At 44.3% G+C, this 16999-nt stretch overlaps 1 protein-coding gene across 2 annotated transcripts; it reads left to right on the top strand.

Moving 5' to 3' along the window:
• Positions 1-326: 326 nt before the first annotated feature.
• Positions 327-15746, top strand: LOC120936115 (perilipin-3-like). 2 transcript variants are annotated; one of them, XM_040348228.1, is made up of 8 exons: positions 327-413; positions 513-636; positions 4965-5160; positions 6087-6169; positions 9122-9419; positions 10318-10517; positions 10608-10733; positions 15209-15746. In XM_040348228.1, the coding sequence occupies exons 2-8, from the start codon at positions 580-582 to the stop codon at positions 15560-15562; spliced, it is 1314 nt and encodes a 437-aa protein (XP_040204162.1). In that variant the 5' UTR covers positions 327-413; positions 513-579; the 3' UTR covers positions 15563-15746. The 2 variants fall into 2 exon arrangements, with proteins under 2 accessions (XP_040204162.1, XP_040204163.1); XM_040348229.1 differs by lacking the exon at positions 327-413 and having other exon boundaries at positions 439-636; positions 10318-10454.
• Positions 15747-16999: the final 1253 nt, after the last annotated feature.

Raw genomic sequence — 16999 nt, 5'->3', positions numbered from 1 at the left:
GGACACAGTGGCTGCATTTGATGGGCACGGTGGCTGCCTTTGATGGGCACAGTGGCTGCAATTGATGGGCACAGTAGCTGCGTTTGATGGGCACAGTTTGCACACCCCCCCCAAATTTGGAACACCAGCCGCCACTGCAGCTACATTTAATATGACTTTCTCATACACTTTGATCAGAGCTCACTTCTCACTGACAGCCCCGCTTTATCCTGACATCACTTTGTGCAGCAGGTGACACGTGACCACACCATGAATGACAGCAACCAGGACCCTGACCCCTTACTGCCAACACGTCTCCCCGCCCTCTTCTCATAGGACCCGCCCCTCTCTCACAGGAACCCAATCTGGCGTTGACGTCACCCTGTATATAAGGCGTGTGTGGGCGGCAGTAGAATCATCGCAAGGAGGAGCTGGTGAGTAACATCACGTGATCACGCTTACTATTAGCGAACGAGAAGTTTTTTTTTGGTGTCGCGTGGTGTTGATGCCCTTTGGCTGTCTTGTCTTTGTAGTTTCATCCCCATTTTCACCCCTTATCTATACCGACCGGGATACCTGTCATCACTCTGCACCGGAGACATGGCTTCCAACGGGACCGACACCGCCGACCAGCCCGAGCAGAACATTGAGCAACAGGTAGGTGGTCGGGGAGGGACAATACTCACTGGAGGGGGAGAGATGGTGATCTGTGTGTTACATTGTTACCTGGAAGTAACTGTCTTCTGTGTATTGTTACCATTCCAGGGGACAGATCCTGTGTAACATTGTGATCGGTCATCTGACTCAAGGGTGTATTGCAGTCATCCCGGGTGACAGATATATATATATATATATATATATATATATATATATATATATATATATATATATATATATATATATATATATATATATATATATCACTGGTTTCCTAACTGGCCCTTGTGAAAATGGTCCCTGATTTCAGTGACTATTCTGCCCCACACCATAGAGGCACCATGCCATTCACTTACCCCATCCCCATCAGTGTGGCACTAAACTAACCCCCCCAACATGAAGGTACCATGCTTTCCACTGACTCCACCAGTGTGGCCCTATTCCTCCAATACAATTGTGGGCGTCAGGCACGTGTGCTGCCGGTGGCCCCTGCCCCCTAGCAGCCTGAGGATGTCATTTGATGACCTCCCTGGACCTGTAGAGCCACCTGGTGGCTGTAATTTGAGAATGACCGGGGTCCCAACGGTTAAAGTGGTTGTAAACCCACTTTTGCAAGCTACACCTACAGGTAAGCCTAGATTAAAGTGGTAGTAAAGTCTTTAATCTAGTACGGTTTAGGAGATATTCCCCTCGCAATGCACCGCTGATTGCAGCGGCACATGCACTGTGGGGATCCTCAGCTAAAGGCCCGGCGGAAGAAAGTCTCCCACGCGCATCGCCGCTCCAGCCAATCGCAGCGCTGGAGCGGCGATACCCATAAGACACGCCGAGGCAAGATGACATCTCGCTCGGCGTGGACCAGGTAAAAGTTCTCTACACCTCGTTCCAAGGTAATTTTTTTTTTTTTTTTTTTCATAATGAGCTAGTATGCGGTGCATACTAGCTCATTATGCCTTTTGCCTTAAACCACTAGAGGCCCGCGCTATAGCCGAGTGACGGCTACAGCGCGGACCTGAAAATCCAAGTGGACGTCAATTGATGTCCGCCCCTTTGCTCGTTCCCCGAGCGCGCAGCGGGGGAAACTCTGTGCTGGCCGTGTCCCTTGGACACAGCCAATCACAGATCGCCGTGAACGGCCAATCGGAGTGGCCGTTCGGTAGGCGATCTGTGCGGCCAGTGAGAGATCTCATATGTAAACATATGAGATCATTTCTCATTGCCGGCTCTCAGACAGCATCCTGTCAGGGAGAGAGGAGACCGATCTGTGTCCTTTGTACATAGAGACACAGATCGGTCACCCCCCCCCCCCTTCCCCCACAGTTAGAACACTAAGCAGTATACACATTTAACCCCTTCCTCACCCCCTAGTGTTAACCCCTTCAATGCCAGTAACATTTATACAGTAATTAGTGCATATTTATAGCACTGATCGCAGTATAAATGTGAATGGTGTCAAAAGTGTCCGATGTACCGCCATAATGTCGCAGTCCCAATAAAAATCGCAGATCGCCGCCATTACTAGTAAAAAAAAAAAAATAATAATTCTGTCCCCCATTTTGTAGGGGCTATAATTTTTTGCAAACCAGACGCTTATTGCGTGTGTGGTGTGTCTTATAAAAAAAAAAAAAAAAAAAAAATAAGACACACCACACACGCAATAAGCGTCTGGTTTGCAAAAAATTATAGCCCCTACAAAATGGGGGACAGAATTATTATTTTTTTTTTTTTTTTATACCATATCGGCCTAGACTGAAAAAAATGTATTTAAAAAAAAAAATTGGGATATTTATTATAGCAACAAGTAAAAAATATTGTGTTTTTTTTTTTTTTTTTTTTTTTTTTTTTTTTTTTCAAAATTGTCGTCCTTTTTTTGTTTATAGCGCAAAAAATAAACCGTAGAGGTGGTCAAATACCACCAAAAGAAAGCTCTTTGTGGGGGGAAAAAAGGACATCAATTGTGTTTGGGGGCCACGTCGCACAACCGCGCAATTGTCAGTTAAAGCGACGCAGTGCCGGTAGCTGAAATTTCACCTGGGCAGGAGGGAGGTATGTGCCCAGTAAGCAAGTGGTTAAAAAAAATAAAAATAAAATAATAATAATTATTGCGGGTATACAACCGCTTTATGGCTTACTTGTGAGTGTTAGCAATATCTCCTAAACCTGCACGGTTTATGAGATATTCGCCAAATGACAGGACCGCTGTCTATGGCGCACTAACACTAATCATCCTAGACATGGCAAAAGCCGTGCTTGACGGCTCCCGCAGGCATGCGTGGGAATGACGTCATTGCCGCTCTGGCCAATCACAGCTGCGGTTACAGGAAGATCGCCGGAGAAATTGCGGCGGAGAGCACAGAGAGGAACTTCAGGGGCTTTGTTCTCGGGGTAAGTCGATCACAATGAGCTAGTATGCTGTGCATACTAGCTCATGATGACTTTATCTTGCAGGGTATTTAAAAAATGAAGAAAAGTTTCCTTTTACTTTAAAGGGTTGGTCCACTTTGAACAGAAATCTGTGTTTAGATTTATGTAGAGCAGGGATCTGCAACAGCCGGAGATCCACTAATTGCATAACTACAAGTCCCATGAGGCATAGCAAGACTGACAGCCACAAGCATGACTCGCAGAGGCATGATGGGACTTGTAGTTTTGCAACAGCTGGAGGTCTGCTAATTGCACATCCCTGATTTCTGTTTGGTGGATGCTGTAGAGAGAACCACAGACCTCTCTTGGATTGAGGAATCTCCCTGTATTGGGTTGCTCCTGGAGATCAGCTTGCATTTGGTGGTTGGCCCATCAAGACAGGACATGGATGGCCAAAGCTGACTGCTTACAGACTTGTCTGACCATCACAAATGTGTGCCTTCAGAATGCCAAGGTTTGTGCGCCTTCAGAATGCCAAGGTTTGTGCAGTGTGGTCTGCCAACTTTGGTAGGAGGGGGGAGGATATCTGCTGGTGTCCAAACCAGGACTGTATGAAAACCAACTTTACTAGATGGCGTTGTTTGCTTTTGGAAGTAAAATAAATCCATGTAGACCCCCCCTTATGATCGGATTTCTGTAGATCACTGAATGTTACATTCTTGACTATTTGTACTCGCAACCTGTCTGAGCCAGTCAGCACTATTTCCTACACAACTGCCAACCTTGTTCAGTCCCAGTGCCTGGAACGCATCCAAAAGATAAGCGTCATACTGACGAATCTATTTCCATTTTGTGGGGGAAGGGAGATGAGTTGACGGGCAAGTCCTTGCAAAAGATGTTTGTTCCAAGTGGTGCCTGTTTGGCTAAGGCCCCTCGGACCGCTCAGGTCTGCCTGTCAGGTTTTTTTCGGCGGACCTGAACGGGCGCGCCATGCTCGTCTATGGAGCGTCGGATGTTGGCGATGACGATGTCTTCTGCAACAGATCTGTCCCCGTGTGGATGGGGTCTCGGCCCCTGGTTTCTTATGTCCTAGGCACTCTCGACAGCCAGGTTGTCCTGTTCCCCCCCCCCCCCCCCCCCCCCCCCTCTCCTATTGAGTGTCTGTGAAGGTTCCCATCATGGTATAGCTCAGGAATATGCAATTAGCTGACCTCCAGATGTTGGTGGTTGGTGCTATAAAAATGCAATGGGCCCAAAATGGTGTCATGTGTCCGCCGCAATGTTGGGCGCAATAAAAAAAAATTGTAGATCTCCACCATAACTAATAAAAAAAAAAAAAAAAAAAAAGCCATAAATCTATTCGCTATAACTTTTGCACGAGAACCAATCATACGCTTATTGCAACTTGTTTATATATTTTTTCCAAAAATTACATTTGAAACACCGCTGGGCAAATACAGTGTAACATAAAATATTGCAGCAATTGCCATTTTATTCCTAGGGTCTCTGCTAAAATATGTTTAGGGTTCCAAGTAATTTTCTAGCGAAACATATTAAATTTTTTAACTTCAACTGTCAGAAAAAGATTTGAACTTTTAAGTGGTTAATCTTCCTGCATTTACACACAAGTTTGATCTAAGAAGCAAGTTGGTTACAATGTTTCGTGTTAAAAACTTGGCAGACTGCCCAATTTTTTTTTTTTTTTCTTTACAGTTAATTCCTCTGATCTAAACTTGGTAGACTGCCCAGATATTCTTTTGACAAGCTGAGTGAGCAGATAGTCTCTCCACTCTATATGAAAGAATTGGCGAACTGCATTGGAGATTGTCGGGGAGGGTTGAATCGAGATCACTTTTTTTATTTTTTTGTTAATTGTGCAGCTCTAGTTTCAGTTTTGTTGCTGAATTTGGATAGATCATGTAGTCACTTTTTTACTTTATTTTTATTATTTTTTTTTCCTCTAGAATTTGGTGGAACGTGTTGCCAATATTCCCCTTGTGAGCTCAGCCTGCAGTATGGTCAGTGGAGTTTACACCTCTACTAAGGACAGTCATCCCTACATCCGCAGCGTGTGTGATGTCGCAGAGATGGGAGCAAAGACCTTAACTGGGGCTGCTGTCACTGGATCAAAACCCATTATAAGCAGGCTGGAGCCACAAAGTAAGTAATGTTTGCAGTGATAATTGAAAGTAACCTTCCCAGACACAGCCAACAATTTTGAATCGCTCCACTCTGCACTCAGTGCAGGCTTTTCTTTTAAGCTGTCCTGCAACCAGATTCTCTTTATATATATATTTATATTTATTTTTTTAATCATGCAATCCAATTCCCCCCCTTTTCCTGTATTGGGGGGGGCACAGTTCTTATAGTTCTGTATCTAATAAGATGAATGGTTAACAGTCTGCCAATGAGAGAACTGCCACTTGTGTAATTCGGGTTTTTGCTCTTTGTCAGAGTAGTGGCCATGCCAGACTTGGAGACTGACCCCCCCCCCCCCCCCCCCTACCATCTCTCTACTTGTAATGGAGTAGTAGCAAGACAAACATTGGGTTTCATTGCTATTTAAAGTGGTGTTCTGGCCTGGGGAAAATTAAAAGCTAGCAGCTACACATACTGCAGCTGCTGGATTTTAATAAATGGACACTTGCCTGTCCTGGAGTCCAGCAATGTCAGCAGCTGATGTTTACATCAGCTGTCGCGTGCTCCGCCGCCATTGCGGGTAGGGAAACCTGGCAGTGTATTTTTTCGGCTTCATGCTGGGAACCCTACTGCATATGCACGAGGCCCCGTTCCTCTCTCTCCATTGGGCGGGGAAGGAGGAAGCCCTGCGGTGATGTCACGGCTCTGCAGCAGGGACTCTGGAAGTGGGAGAATACCTGTCATAGATGGATAGCCTGTCCCTCCCCCAAAATGTGCCAATTGTGGCACCACAGGGGGGAGAAAAGATGAGCGTAAGTTCCGCTTTTGGGTGGAACTCCGCTTTAAGTGTAGTGACTTGTGTGTGTTATAATTGGCTGTAAATTCTAGTGCCCAAAAAGTGGCATATCAGTTCTGGATGGATTAACTTTGTTAAATTCTTTCTCCAGTTGCAACAGCTAATGAACTGGCTTGCAAAGGTCTTGATAGATTGGAATCTTCTCTGCCTATTCTCCAGCAACCAGCTGATAAGGTAAGTGCCTACTACATGGTAATTTGACATGCTCTTCCAAAAACTTATTTTGGGGGGCCTTACCTGACTTTGGACCTACCAGTCTAATCGACATGGATCTAATGCTTGCTGCATTAGAGTAATAATAAAAAAAAAAAAAAAAAAAAAAAAAACCTTGGTCAGGACTGGCTTAAGCCCCCCGTTAACACCTGAGTGTTTTGTAGCTTGATGCTAACGGGGGGCGGGTGAACAATCCTCTATGGCAGGGATAAGCAATTAGCGGACCTCCAGCTGTTGCAAAAACTACAAGTCCCATCATGCCTCTGGGTGTCATGCTTGTGGCTGTCAGACTTGCTATGCCTCATGGGACTTGTAGTTCTGCAACAGCTGGAGGTATACTAGTTGCATATCCCTGTTCTATGGCGATGGTTCACATCTCCACTCCAGAACGCTTAAAGCCTGAAGCTCAAGTTCTAGAACTTTTGTGCAGGTTTTCTGCTTTTTTACATTGGTGACCCTTTAATATGTGTGAATGGGGCCTTAGTCTCTAGTGGGTACATCAGTTGTCTGTCTGCTACTATCCTCCCTTAACGGCAAAGCCACCCAGCACTAGGTTGGTAAAATTTGGGAAAGGCAGGCTGGAGATTTCACATGGACATATCAGCTTGTTGCTTATGTTATACAAAACCTGGCCCTGAGGACAGGGTTGCTATCTCCTGTTGGTGGGCCCTGAGGACAGGGTTGATGACCACTGGCTTATGGGACTTTGTTCTTATATTGGCTCCTGGAAATGCAGAAAAATGTGTTGGGCACCTATAGGTGTTGGTTATATGGTGGGTGTATTTTCTTTAGGAAACTTGATCAGTTTCTTTTTTTTTTTTTTTTTTTTTCCAAGTTTATTTTCAATAAAAGAAGAGCATACAATTGTATTAAAATAGCATACATAAATATAATTAAGTGTATTCTATATCATTTATTCCCATCTTACTAACTCCCTCTCATATCTAGCAATTCCACATGCTCCTCACCATGTGGTAAAAGTAAGGTAGTTTATATAAGCATATAGGATAAATTAATCTAAAATATTAATTCATTTTTGAAAGAAAAAAAAAAGGAATATCTTTATAATTTAAGGAATCCCTAGGTCCATTACTACCACACAGTATATAAGAAGGAAAAAAAAAAGAAACACAATGTGTGTATCAGACCAAATTATAGAGATCAATTAAAGGAAAAGACATCCGGATTACCCCAACCTCCCCGACACCCCCAACGGGAACATTCTGTGTCCCAGAGGCTGAGCCAACCCTCCCCCCTCCGAAAACTAATACTTTAACACACCCTTAACTGACATATTTTCAAAATCTTTTACAAACCTAAATTCCCCAAAGGCTGGATGGATTTCTTCAATTACCACAAAATAAACAGATGTTTTGAAAGTAAAACATACTGAGGATGTACAACATTGTAAATTTCATCCTCATAGAAAATAAAAACAACTAAATAAAACAAAAGAAGAATCAAAGGCAAGAAGAGGAACATAAGACAGAAGGGGGGGGGGGGGGGGTGAAAAAGAAAAGAGTTAGAAGATGATCAGAGGAGATAGGCTGCCTGCCATTAATGCACATCAACCTGAAGACATATATGTAATCAAAACCTTCACGGGGTATAAGATATCCCCATGTATTTCAACCAGGGTTCCCAGATCTCATAAAAAAGAGTAGACCTATCCAACATGGAACAGACCCTATTTTCTTGTTCCATAATCCATGTAACCTTCCTTTTCATATATGAGATGGATACAGTCGACTTTTTCCATGCAGCTGCGAGGGTGATCCTGGCGCCTGTCATAATGTATAGGATGAGCTGTCTAGTAACCTTGGAAATCTGAGGTAACATTCCATTAAGTAAAGCAATTGTAGGGGATTGATGCAAGTTACATCCTGTGACTCGTCTGACAATATTAAACACCTTATTCCAGTATCCCCGTATTTTGGGACATTCCCACCAAATGTGTATCATAGACCCCAATCCCTGGCAGTTTCTAAAGCATAGGGATGAAGTTGATGGATATATGGAGGCCAATTTAAGAGGAACTAAATACCATCTTGACTTGATCAGTTTCTAATGAGCTAATATGAAAAATTGGCTAAATGTTAGTTTTAATTGTATAAATTGCATTGTTGGTGCTTCATTTACATCCTTGCCAAGAAGTTGAATACGTTTAGTTAACTTTATTAGCACAGCTGAATGTTCAACTAGGGAGCCCCTATCTTTGGGTTTTTGACTTTTAAAAAGTTGTGCAGATGGCCAAGTGTACTAAAATTGCACTGTTGCACCAATTTGCTTAACATATCCAATAAAGTTTTATCAACAGTTTATGACACTCATTAAACTTTATAACTTGAAAGTAAAAACAAGTTGTTGAGTTTCATTGTTAACACTTGACTCCCATCCCTCTCTCCTGCTCTGCAGCTGACCAAAGGTGGGTATAAATGAGTGGATTGCTTGTGTGGTGCCACAACTGCTTCTTGCAGTTTGTCGCATGCTAGATTGGGGGGGGCATAGTCCTGCTACTGCATTTCTTGCAGCAGTGATGTGAATGTAAGCCTTGTTGCATGATTAACATTGGACTTTGAGTTTTCTTTTATCTGAAACTAAAGTTTGCTTCTGATTATCAGCTCCTTTTCTGATCCTGAGCTGATTGGTTAATCTCCAAGATGGCCTTGTCACTACTTTCACTGAAGTGGGAGGGGGGGGTTGTGCGTCGGCGATGGTTTGACAAGGGTTTAGCCAACTTTTTTGCATAGTCTCGACAAGCCACAGCAGGAACCCCTTCAGTGGGCCAAGCAGAATGGGACATAGGACTTGTTCTAACATGGCCAAGGCAGGGAAATGTGAAGGATAATCATACTAAGTGTTGGTCCTGAATACCTTGATCTTTTGAGTGGACTTATTTTTCTTCCCCCACAGGTGGCATCTGATGCAAAGTCTCTGGTGACAGGAGCTCGTGATGCAGTTGTTGGTGCAGTTACAGGCACTGTGACAGGTGCTCGGGATACGGTAACTAGTGCAGTGTCAGGTGCTGTGTCTGGTGTCATGGGCCTGGCAACAGGAGCCATTCAGGGCAGCATCAGTGCCACTCGATCTGCAGTTTCAACAGTTATGGAGTCTCAAGTGGGACAGTTTGTGACCAGCAGTGTGGACTCAGTGTTGGGGAGAACCGAGGAGTGGGTTGATCACTACCTTCCCATGACAGATGAGGAACTGTGTAAGTAGTAGCAGTCGGATAAAGTGTTTTTGTTATTAAAGAAATTTTTTTTTAAGGGGGAGCCCTTGTGTTGCAGCCGTCGTGTGCTGCTTCTCCCTTCCTGTCAAATCAGAATGGGCAATGGCCAAGCTCTAAGTGATATTTAACAGCAGGAGAGGGAAATCTGCTGTCCCCCCCCGTGTAGTTAGTTGAGCTATGGACAGAAAAGTAAATTCTCCAGCAGGTTTAATTTCTACTTTGCAGGATCTGGCCAGCAACAACTGTATTGGAGTGCCTCCACTCTGGATGAAGGGGCACCCTTTTATAGTTTGGGAGGGGGGCTGGTGTAGAAAAATCCACTTGTACACTCGGCTAATATATATTTATAAGCGGTTACAGCATGCAAGTGCTTTCTCCCCCTTTTGTTTATGGGGGGGAAGCTGATCATCGTAACCACCCCTATCAGTGGTTTGTCATCCCTGTAAACTGGTACATCTGTGGGGGAAAAAGCAGACTTGCTGGCCAGATCACCAGGTTAAATTGGAGCCTAAAAGAAACCAATGCAGCCATCACTTCTAAGAACTGGTTCACTGCAGTAGATTTTGTGTGAATTCTTTTTTGCCCCCTGAAATTCTACCATCAACATTTGCTATTAAGGTAAATTTGGCATATTTAGTCCTGGGTGCAGGTTCACTTAAGCTCGTTCAGGTATGAATATATAATATCAGCTTTAAGCTTGGGTAAGGAGCTCTTATGCAAAAGACTACACTTTATACTATGTACACAAATCTTGTTACCTGGCTGAAGGCAAACACTTGAGATTGGAGAGCTTGTTACCTGTTGAGTTATAAAATGTTTTAATCTGTAATGCATTAGGTCGACTTTTTTTTTTTTTTTTTTTTTTTATATATACTTACAGCCCAGCTTGCAGCCACTGTGGAGGGTTTTGAGGTTGCACCATTGCAGCAGCAGAAAGATCAGCAGAGTTACTATGTGCGCCTGGGCTCCCTGTCTTCACGAATTCGTCATCGCGCATACCAGCACTCATTGGGCAAGGTGAGGAATGCCCAGACAAGCACTGCCGAGGTTCTGTCTCAGCTGCACCAAACTTTTGATCTGGTAGGAATGATGTTGGATTTATACATGTAACCTATGCAACACAAACCATTGAAAAGTAGTCATTGGTTTTTGTCCCCCTCACATTTCAAGGTAGAGTCTTTCAATCAGAGTGTTCAGGGAGGAAAAGAAAAGCTGAACCAACTGTGGGTGGATTGGAGCAAACGGCAGCCAGAAACAGGAGCATCTGCTGCTGGTGAAAATGTTTGCGAGGATCAGGTAATTATGAGAAATGTGATCCATATTGCATGTAAGCAACTTGGAATTCCTTCCAGGTACTATATACCAGTGGTTCACAAGCACTTCTAACAGGCCATGTTATGGCAACTTCCCTTTGATAAAAGCCGTTCTATGCCATGTCATTGATTTAAAGCAACTGTGCAAAGGAAAACATGGCCTGTTGGGGGTACTTAAAGCGGTGGTTCACCCTGCAGAACAACATTGTAGCATACAATTCGGCATTGTAGCGCAAGCTACAGTATGCCGGTCTTAATTTTTTTATCGCCGTACTCACAGCGTAATCGTACGTCGTAGATTCCGTCTGCCGCGGGGAATGGGCGTTCCTTTCAAGAGGGAGGGTGATTGACGGCCGGCTCTGGCGCGTCACGCTCCCCGAAGACAGCCGGAGTAGGTCTCGGCTCTTCACGGCGCCTGCGCACAGACTATGCGCAGGCGCCGTGAAGAGCCAAGCCTATTTCGGCTATTTCCGGAGAAGCGCGACGCGCCAGAGCCGGCCGTCAATCACCTTCCGCCTGGATTGGAACGCCCATTCCCCGTGGGCAGACGGAATCTACGATGTACGATTACGCTGTGAGTACGGCGATAAAAAAATTAAGACCGGCATACTGTAGCTCGCGCTACAATGCCGAATTTTAGGCTAGAAGAAAAAAAAAGGGTGAACCCCCGCTTTAAGGACTATGGTTGAGAACCACTGCTATATACCATCAATATAATATAAATCTTTCATAAAACCAAAAGCCAGCACTCTTACTTTCACATAAAAAAAATTGTCGGCATTTAAATTTTGTTCAAAGGCATGGTGGGACCCTAAAACCTCCGCAGATATTGGCCCAGTCGGCTATCGCATGAAGGATGGTGGGCTCGTTGTATTTCTCCAACTAGTGATTGCCCCAATTCCAGAATATGGCTCTTGGTGTAGAGCAGTGGTCATCAGCCCTGTCCTGCAGGGCCCACTAACAGGCCAGGTTGTATGTATTACCTTGGGGAGATGCAGTCTAGAATACTGCAATCACTGAGGAGCAAATTATATCAGCTGTGATGTATTTCAGTTATCTTGCAAACCTGGCCTGTTAGTGGGCCCTGCAGGACAAGGTTCATGACCACTGGTAGAGGACAGGAGCACAGTGGTTAACACTTCTGCCTGACAGCACTGAGGTTGTTGGTTCAAATTTTTAACTGACATTACCTGTCTGGAGTTTACATGTTCTACCTGAGCCTGTGTGGGTTTCCTCTAGTTTTAAGACTGCGGGTAGGTTAATTGGCCCTAGTATGTGAGTTGGGGGAGCCTTTAGTGTACTTTCACATCGGTCCCTTACGGAGCTTGCATATTCGCTGCATACAATTTTACTATAGAGGTCCCTGTAATGGAGGAATACCAAATGCACTACTAGATGGTATCTGAAAGTGCAATCAATACAACAATCTGTGACTTTCATCTAAAAGTACCATGCATCCATTTGAGGGGTGTTCCCAGGTTTTCCATTCACAGTACCTATGTATCTTCAGGGACACTTGGTGCCATTGAGGGACTGCATCATATGTCACTTTTAACAGTTCACCTTAATTCTTCCCAGGGAGAGTCTATAAATATTAAAATGTGTAGTCCCAAACCCTCATTACACATCAAAAGGGGTACGTGTGTAAACTAGGGATATGCAGTTGGCGGACCTTCAGTTCCATGAGGCATAGCAAGCATGACACCCAGAGGCATGATGGGACTTGTAATCTTGTAACAGCTGGAGGTCCACTAATTGCATAGCCCTGGTATAGACCATCTTTAATATGACTATTGCATGCATTTTATATAGCTGAATATGTGGCCCATTTACAACTTAATTTTATGTGTTCTACACCAGTTGTCCCACTCGGTTTACACAACCTTGTGGTGCCATTTCATTGTTGCTGGCACTCCAACACTGCACCATCTTAATGTGAAACATGCCAATACCTGTCTAGTGTGCATGGGATAGTTTTCTGTATCAACCTGCTAGAACAGACATGCAACACCTTGTCCCATAGTGTGATTAGGGGGCATATAGGTTAACTTTTTTGCAACTCAAATTTCCCTTCTGGTGACAAATCTCAGACGAAGTATGACAAATTAATTCCAAACCTTCCACTATATCCCAGACTAAGATGGATCATTAACTATATGCCAAGCCCAAATGGCCTACCATATACAGGCAGTGTGGGAGCATGGTTATGATGCCTTATTAACCACTTAAGGACCGCCTAATGCCGATATAAGTTGTCAGAATGAGCCCAGTCATGGGTCGTGCGTGTGACCCGGTCCGTGGGTCCTGATCGCTGCCGGTGTCCCGCCATCGGGTCAAAGGAGCTGAAGGAGAGGTGTGCAAACACCTTCCCCATTCTCTGGCAGTGACACTGATCGTCTGTTCCCTGATCTAGGGAACAACTATCAGTGACGCCACACTCCCTTAGGGCCCTTTCACACGGGCGGATCAGTATTGATCCGCTCCGTGTCTGCAAAAGCTCAGCGGGGATCCTCCGTAAAATCCCCACTGAGCTGGCAGGGCGGTCACCGCACACTGTGCAGGGACCGCCCTGTCTTTCCTCCGCTCTCCCCTACGGGCAATCGGATAACACTGACCGTATGTCTGTGTTCGTCTGATCCGGCAAATGTGGATCTTAGCGGAGGCCGACGATTATGGGTGTCAGCGGATGGTCATCCGCTGACACCCGTAATCGCATAGGGACCAATGTTTGTCCTGTTTTCATCCGCAACGGACGGATGAAAATGCGGACATACAGTCCGCACGTGTGAAAGGGCCATTGGGGCACACTTAACCCCTTAGCGCCACATAGTTAACTACTAGCCGACCAGCCACCGTCATTATACGGCGGCAGGTCGGCTCTTCTGGGCGAGAGCCCGTAGCTATACGTCCGGTCTTCGAGCGGCCACTAGGGGCACGGTCCTGTCAGCAGGGGAAATGCTGATCTTCTGTTCATACAATGTATGAACCGAGGATCAGTGTTTCTCCCCATTACCCCCCCCCCCCCCCTACACTGTAAGAACACACAGGGACATACTCAACCCCTTCACTGCCAGTGGCATTTTTATAGTAATCCAATGCATTTTTATAGCACTGATCGCTATAAAAATGCCAATGGTCCCAAAAATGTGTCCGCCATAATGTTGCAGTACCGGAAAAAAAAATCGCTGATCGCCGCCATTACTAGTAAAAAAAAATCTTCATAAAAATACCCCTTATTTTGTAAACGCTAACTTTTGCGCAAACCAATCAATAAACGCTTATTGCATATTTTTTAGAGAGATATATATATATATATATATATATATATATATATATATATATATATATATATATATATATATATATATATATATACATATATATCTCTCTATCTATAGTAAAAAATTGTTCCAAATTGTCACTCTTTGTTTATAGCACAAAAAATAAACTGCAGAGGTGATCAAATACCACCAAAAAGCTCTTTGTGAGGGAAAAGGATGCCAATTTTGTTTGGGAGCCATGTTGCAATGGTATATCACAGAGCAGCCCCTCACCACCTCCTGTGGTAACCCCTCTCCCTGGGTTGTCTTCTGCGCTTGCCTCTTGGCAAGCTGTCTGCTGCCCAATTGCCTTCAACACCCCTGTACTGGCTCCTCTGCCATGTATTCCAGGCACAGGAGACTGACATAGCAGCTGCTGGTAGGGGGAGGCAGACACATGTCTGGTCTGTCCCTTCAGGGTCAGCCTCTGACCCCAGCTAGCATACCCAGGAAGGGTGTATTGCAATGGAATACATTCAGTGGAGCCCAGAGGACATGCAAGGTTTGGACCCTGCATGTGTCAGAACCTGTCGCCTACAAATCATCTGATTAAAAACGGTGTACACATAAAAATTCCCCCCCCCCCCCCTCGTATTCATGTCTAGGGCCACAAATTTGTCACTGCGATACACATGTTGCTAGGGCTGCAACCAACAATTTTCATAATCTATTAGTTGGCCGATTTTATTTCGGTAAGTAATTTTGCTGCAATTTTTTTTTTTTTGCCAATTTGTTGTTGGGACAGATTAAAAAACAGCAGTTGCTGCAAAAACACATTGCATGCTTCTCCATTGAAGTATTTTGGCCCAAAAAAGCAGCGTTTTGCGTTAAAGTCCTTGCTCTTTCCAAATATGCAGCTAAAAGAATCATGGATGAGAACGTGTCCCATAGGAAACCATGTAGTGTGTCTGCAAAAAGCACTGGTGTGACCCATGCCTGAGATGTTTAGTAACATAATGGGGTTAAAAACTAAAATTTGTACAAAGAGCAAATTGCTACTGGGTTAATGTTTACTGTGGGACAGTGAAAGTAATATTTACATTAGCGAGTTGCTTTTTATGTACTATAAAGGGCCATTTTTTTATTACATTATGTGAATTTAGTTCTTGGGTGAGTAATGTAAACCTCTTTTCTACAGGCTCTTGACTCCAGAGTGCTCAGCATGACCCAAATGATGACTAAACAGCTTCAGACAACATGCTTCACCTTGATATCTGGGGCTCAAGGCCTCCCAGCCAACGTCCAGGAGCGCATGCAGAACCTGAGGCAGAATGTACAAGAACTGCACACCTCATTTTCCTCAGTTCGCTCCCTCGGAGACCTTTCAGCTGGAATTCTAGCACAGAGCCGAGCAAAAGCCACTCAGGTTCACGATCACGTGAACGAGCTCTTCAGCTATGTAATGGCAAACACCCCGTTGACTTGGGTGGTTGGACCTTTTGCCCCTCAGATCGTTGAGCGTCCAGAAACTCCAGAAGACCTCAAAGAATAAGTAACTGGACACTGCTTTGGTTTGCAAAGGGAGTTGAAGGGGATATGAAGCTTGAACAAAGGTTTAAACATGGCATAATTGTACTGAATCGCCTCTGCTGCACTTTTTTCTTAAACTAGCACTTACTACAAACTTCTGAAATTGCCTTGTATGATTGCCAAAATACACAAACATGTGATCTGCAGCTCGTCTCTAGTTTCTTTCTTTTGCATTTGAAATTTAAAGGGAAGTGATATTCTACCACAATGGTAATGCTGCAAAAGGGGTTGTGAGTGCCACCATTAACCTATAAACATTGGCAGGGGGGGGCATTTAACTAGATCTCTTCCCCAGGAGGACCACCATTAAAATAACACACACACACACACACATTATTTTAATGGTGGTCCTCCTGGGGAAGAGATTGCTAAAGGATACAGCTCACTGGTTTCTGAAGGTTATAGCACATCTCACTGCCTGCACACTGCACTGGGGAGTTGAGGGGACCCACAAATAGACACAACTTGTTAGCAATGAGCAGAGCGCACACACTGGTATGAAGGTTTAAAGGTTTACAGTACAGGTAAGAGCCCAATGTGATCAGTAACCCTCCCCCAGGACAGGCTGCCAGAGATGACTAGTCATCCATCTGCAGTAGCGCCAGGTTGAGGGGTGTCATGTGCATCACTTCTCTTTTCTCCCCCTTTGCAGTTTAGAGCTCACCCATAATCCCCTTTAATTCTCAGAATTCCTGCCACCAATTCCTCTCTCAGTACTGGGCATTATGAGTCCCCATCAGTGTGCTTGCAGAACAGCTGCATGTCTGGAGGCGCAGTGCTTCTGTATTTACATGTGACAGTAGCTAGCCAAATCCCAGCTAGAAAACAGATGGCATAGGCTCCAGGGGCAGCTGCCCCTTTTGCCTTGCTTTAAAGACATCCCTGGAAAAGATCCTTCAGTGTATGTGGTTAATTTTAATCTTAATTTATACGTTATATTTCAGTTATTTTCAGCCTACTCATTAACCATGTTGAGCTCTGGCAGGGTCCTGCATGACCAGAGTTTTTTTTTTTTTTCTCCCTCCCCTATTCGTGCATTTGCCAGTTAAAGTAGCATTGCTGGTCATGTAATACTCTACCTAATCTGTTTACAACAACTTAAAGGAGTTGTAAAGGAAACATTTTTTTTTTTTTTTTTCTGAAAATGCTGAAATGACTTTTTACAGGGTATAGAGACAGAAAGGAACCAGTTAACGATTCTATCATATAATGTACCTGCAGTTTCTAGTTTCGTTTTTGCATGTTTCCTGCTTCTGTGATGTACAGAGCCAATACAGGGCAGTGATGGTTTGGAAAACGAAACTGATTGGTGCTGTGGGGTTTTAGACACACAGTAATCACACCCCCTTGATTAGTGACCAGAGAGAAAGCTCCCAGCACTGTGAGTTTCTGGAAACAA

The sequence above is a fragment of the Rana temporaria genome, chromosome 4 (genome assembly GCF_905171775.1).
Source record: "Rana temporaria chromosome 4, aRanTem1.1, whole genome shotgun sequence".
NCBI classification, from domain to species: domain Eukaryota; kingdom Metazoa; phylum Chordata; class Amphibia; order Anura; family Ranidae; genus Rana; species Rana temporaria.
This window is presented reverse-complemented; position numbering and strand designations above follow the sequence as displayed.

Bases quoted from the DNA above. Each gene is read 5' to 3' on its own strand.
- LOC120936115 (XM_040348228.1), top strand. From the start codon at position 580: ATGGCTTCCAACGGGACCGACACCGCCGACCAGCCCGAGCAGAACATT. The intron at 9,420-10,317 runs GTAAGTAGTAGC...ATATACTTACAG, and splicing joins CATGACAGATGAGGAACTGT to CCCAGCTTGCAGCCACTGTG. The intron at 10,734-15,208 runs GTAATTATGAGA...TCTTTTCTACAG, and splicing joins AAAATGTTTGCGAGGATCAG to GCTCTTGACTCCAGAGTGCT.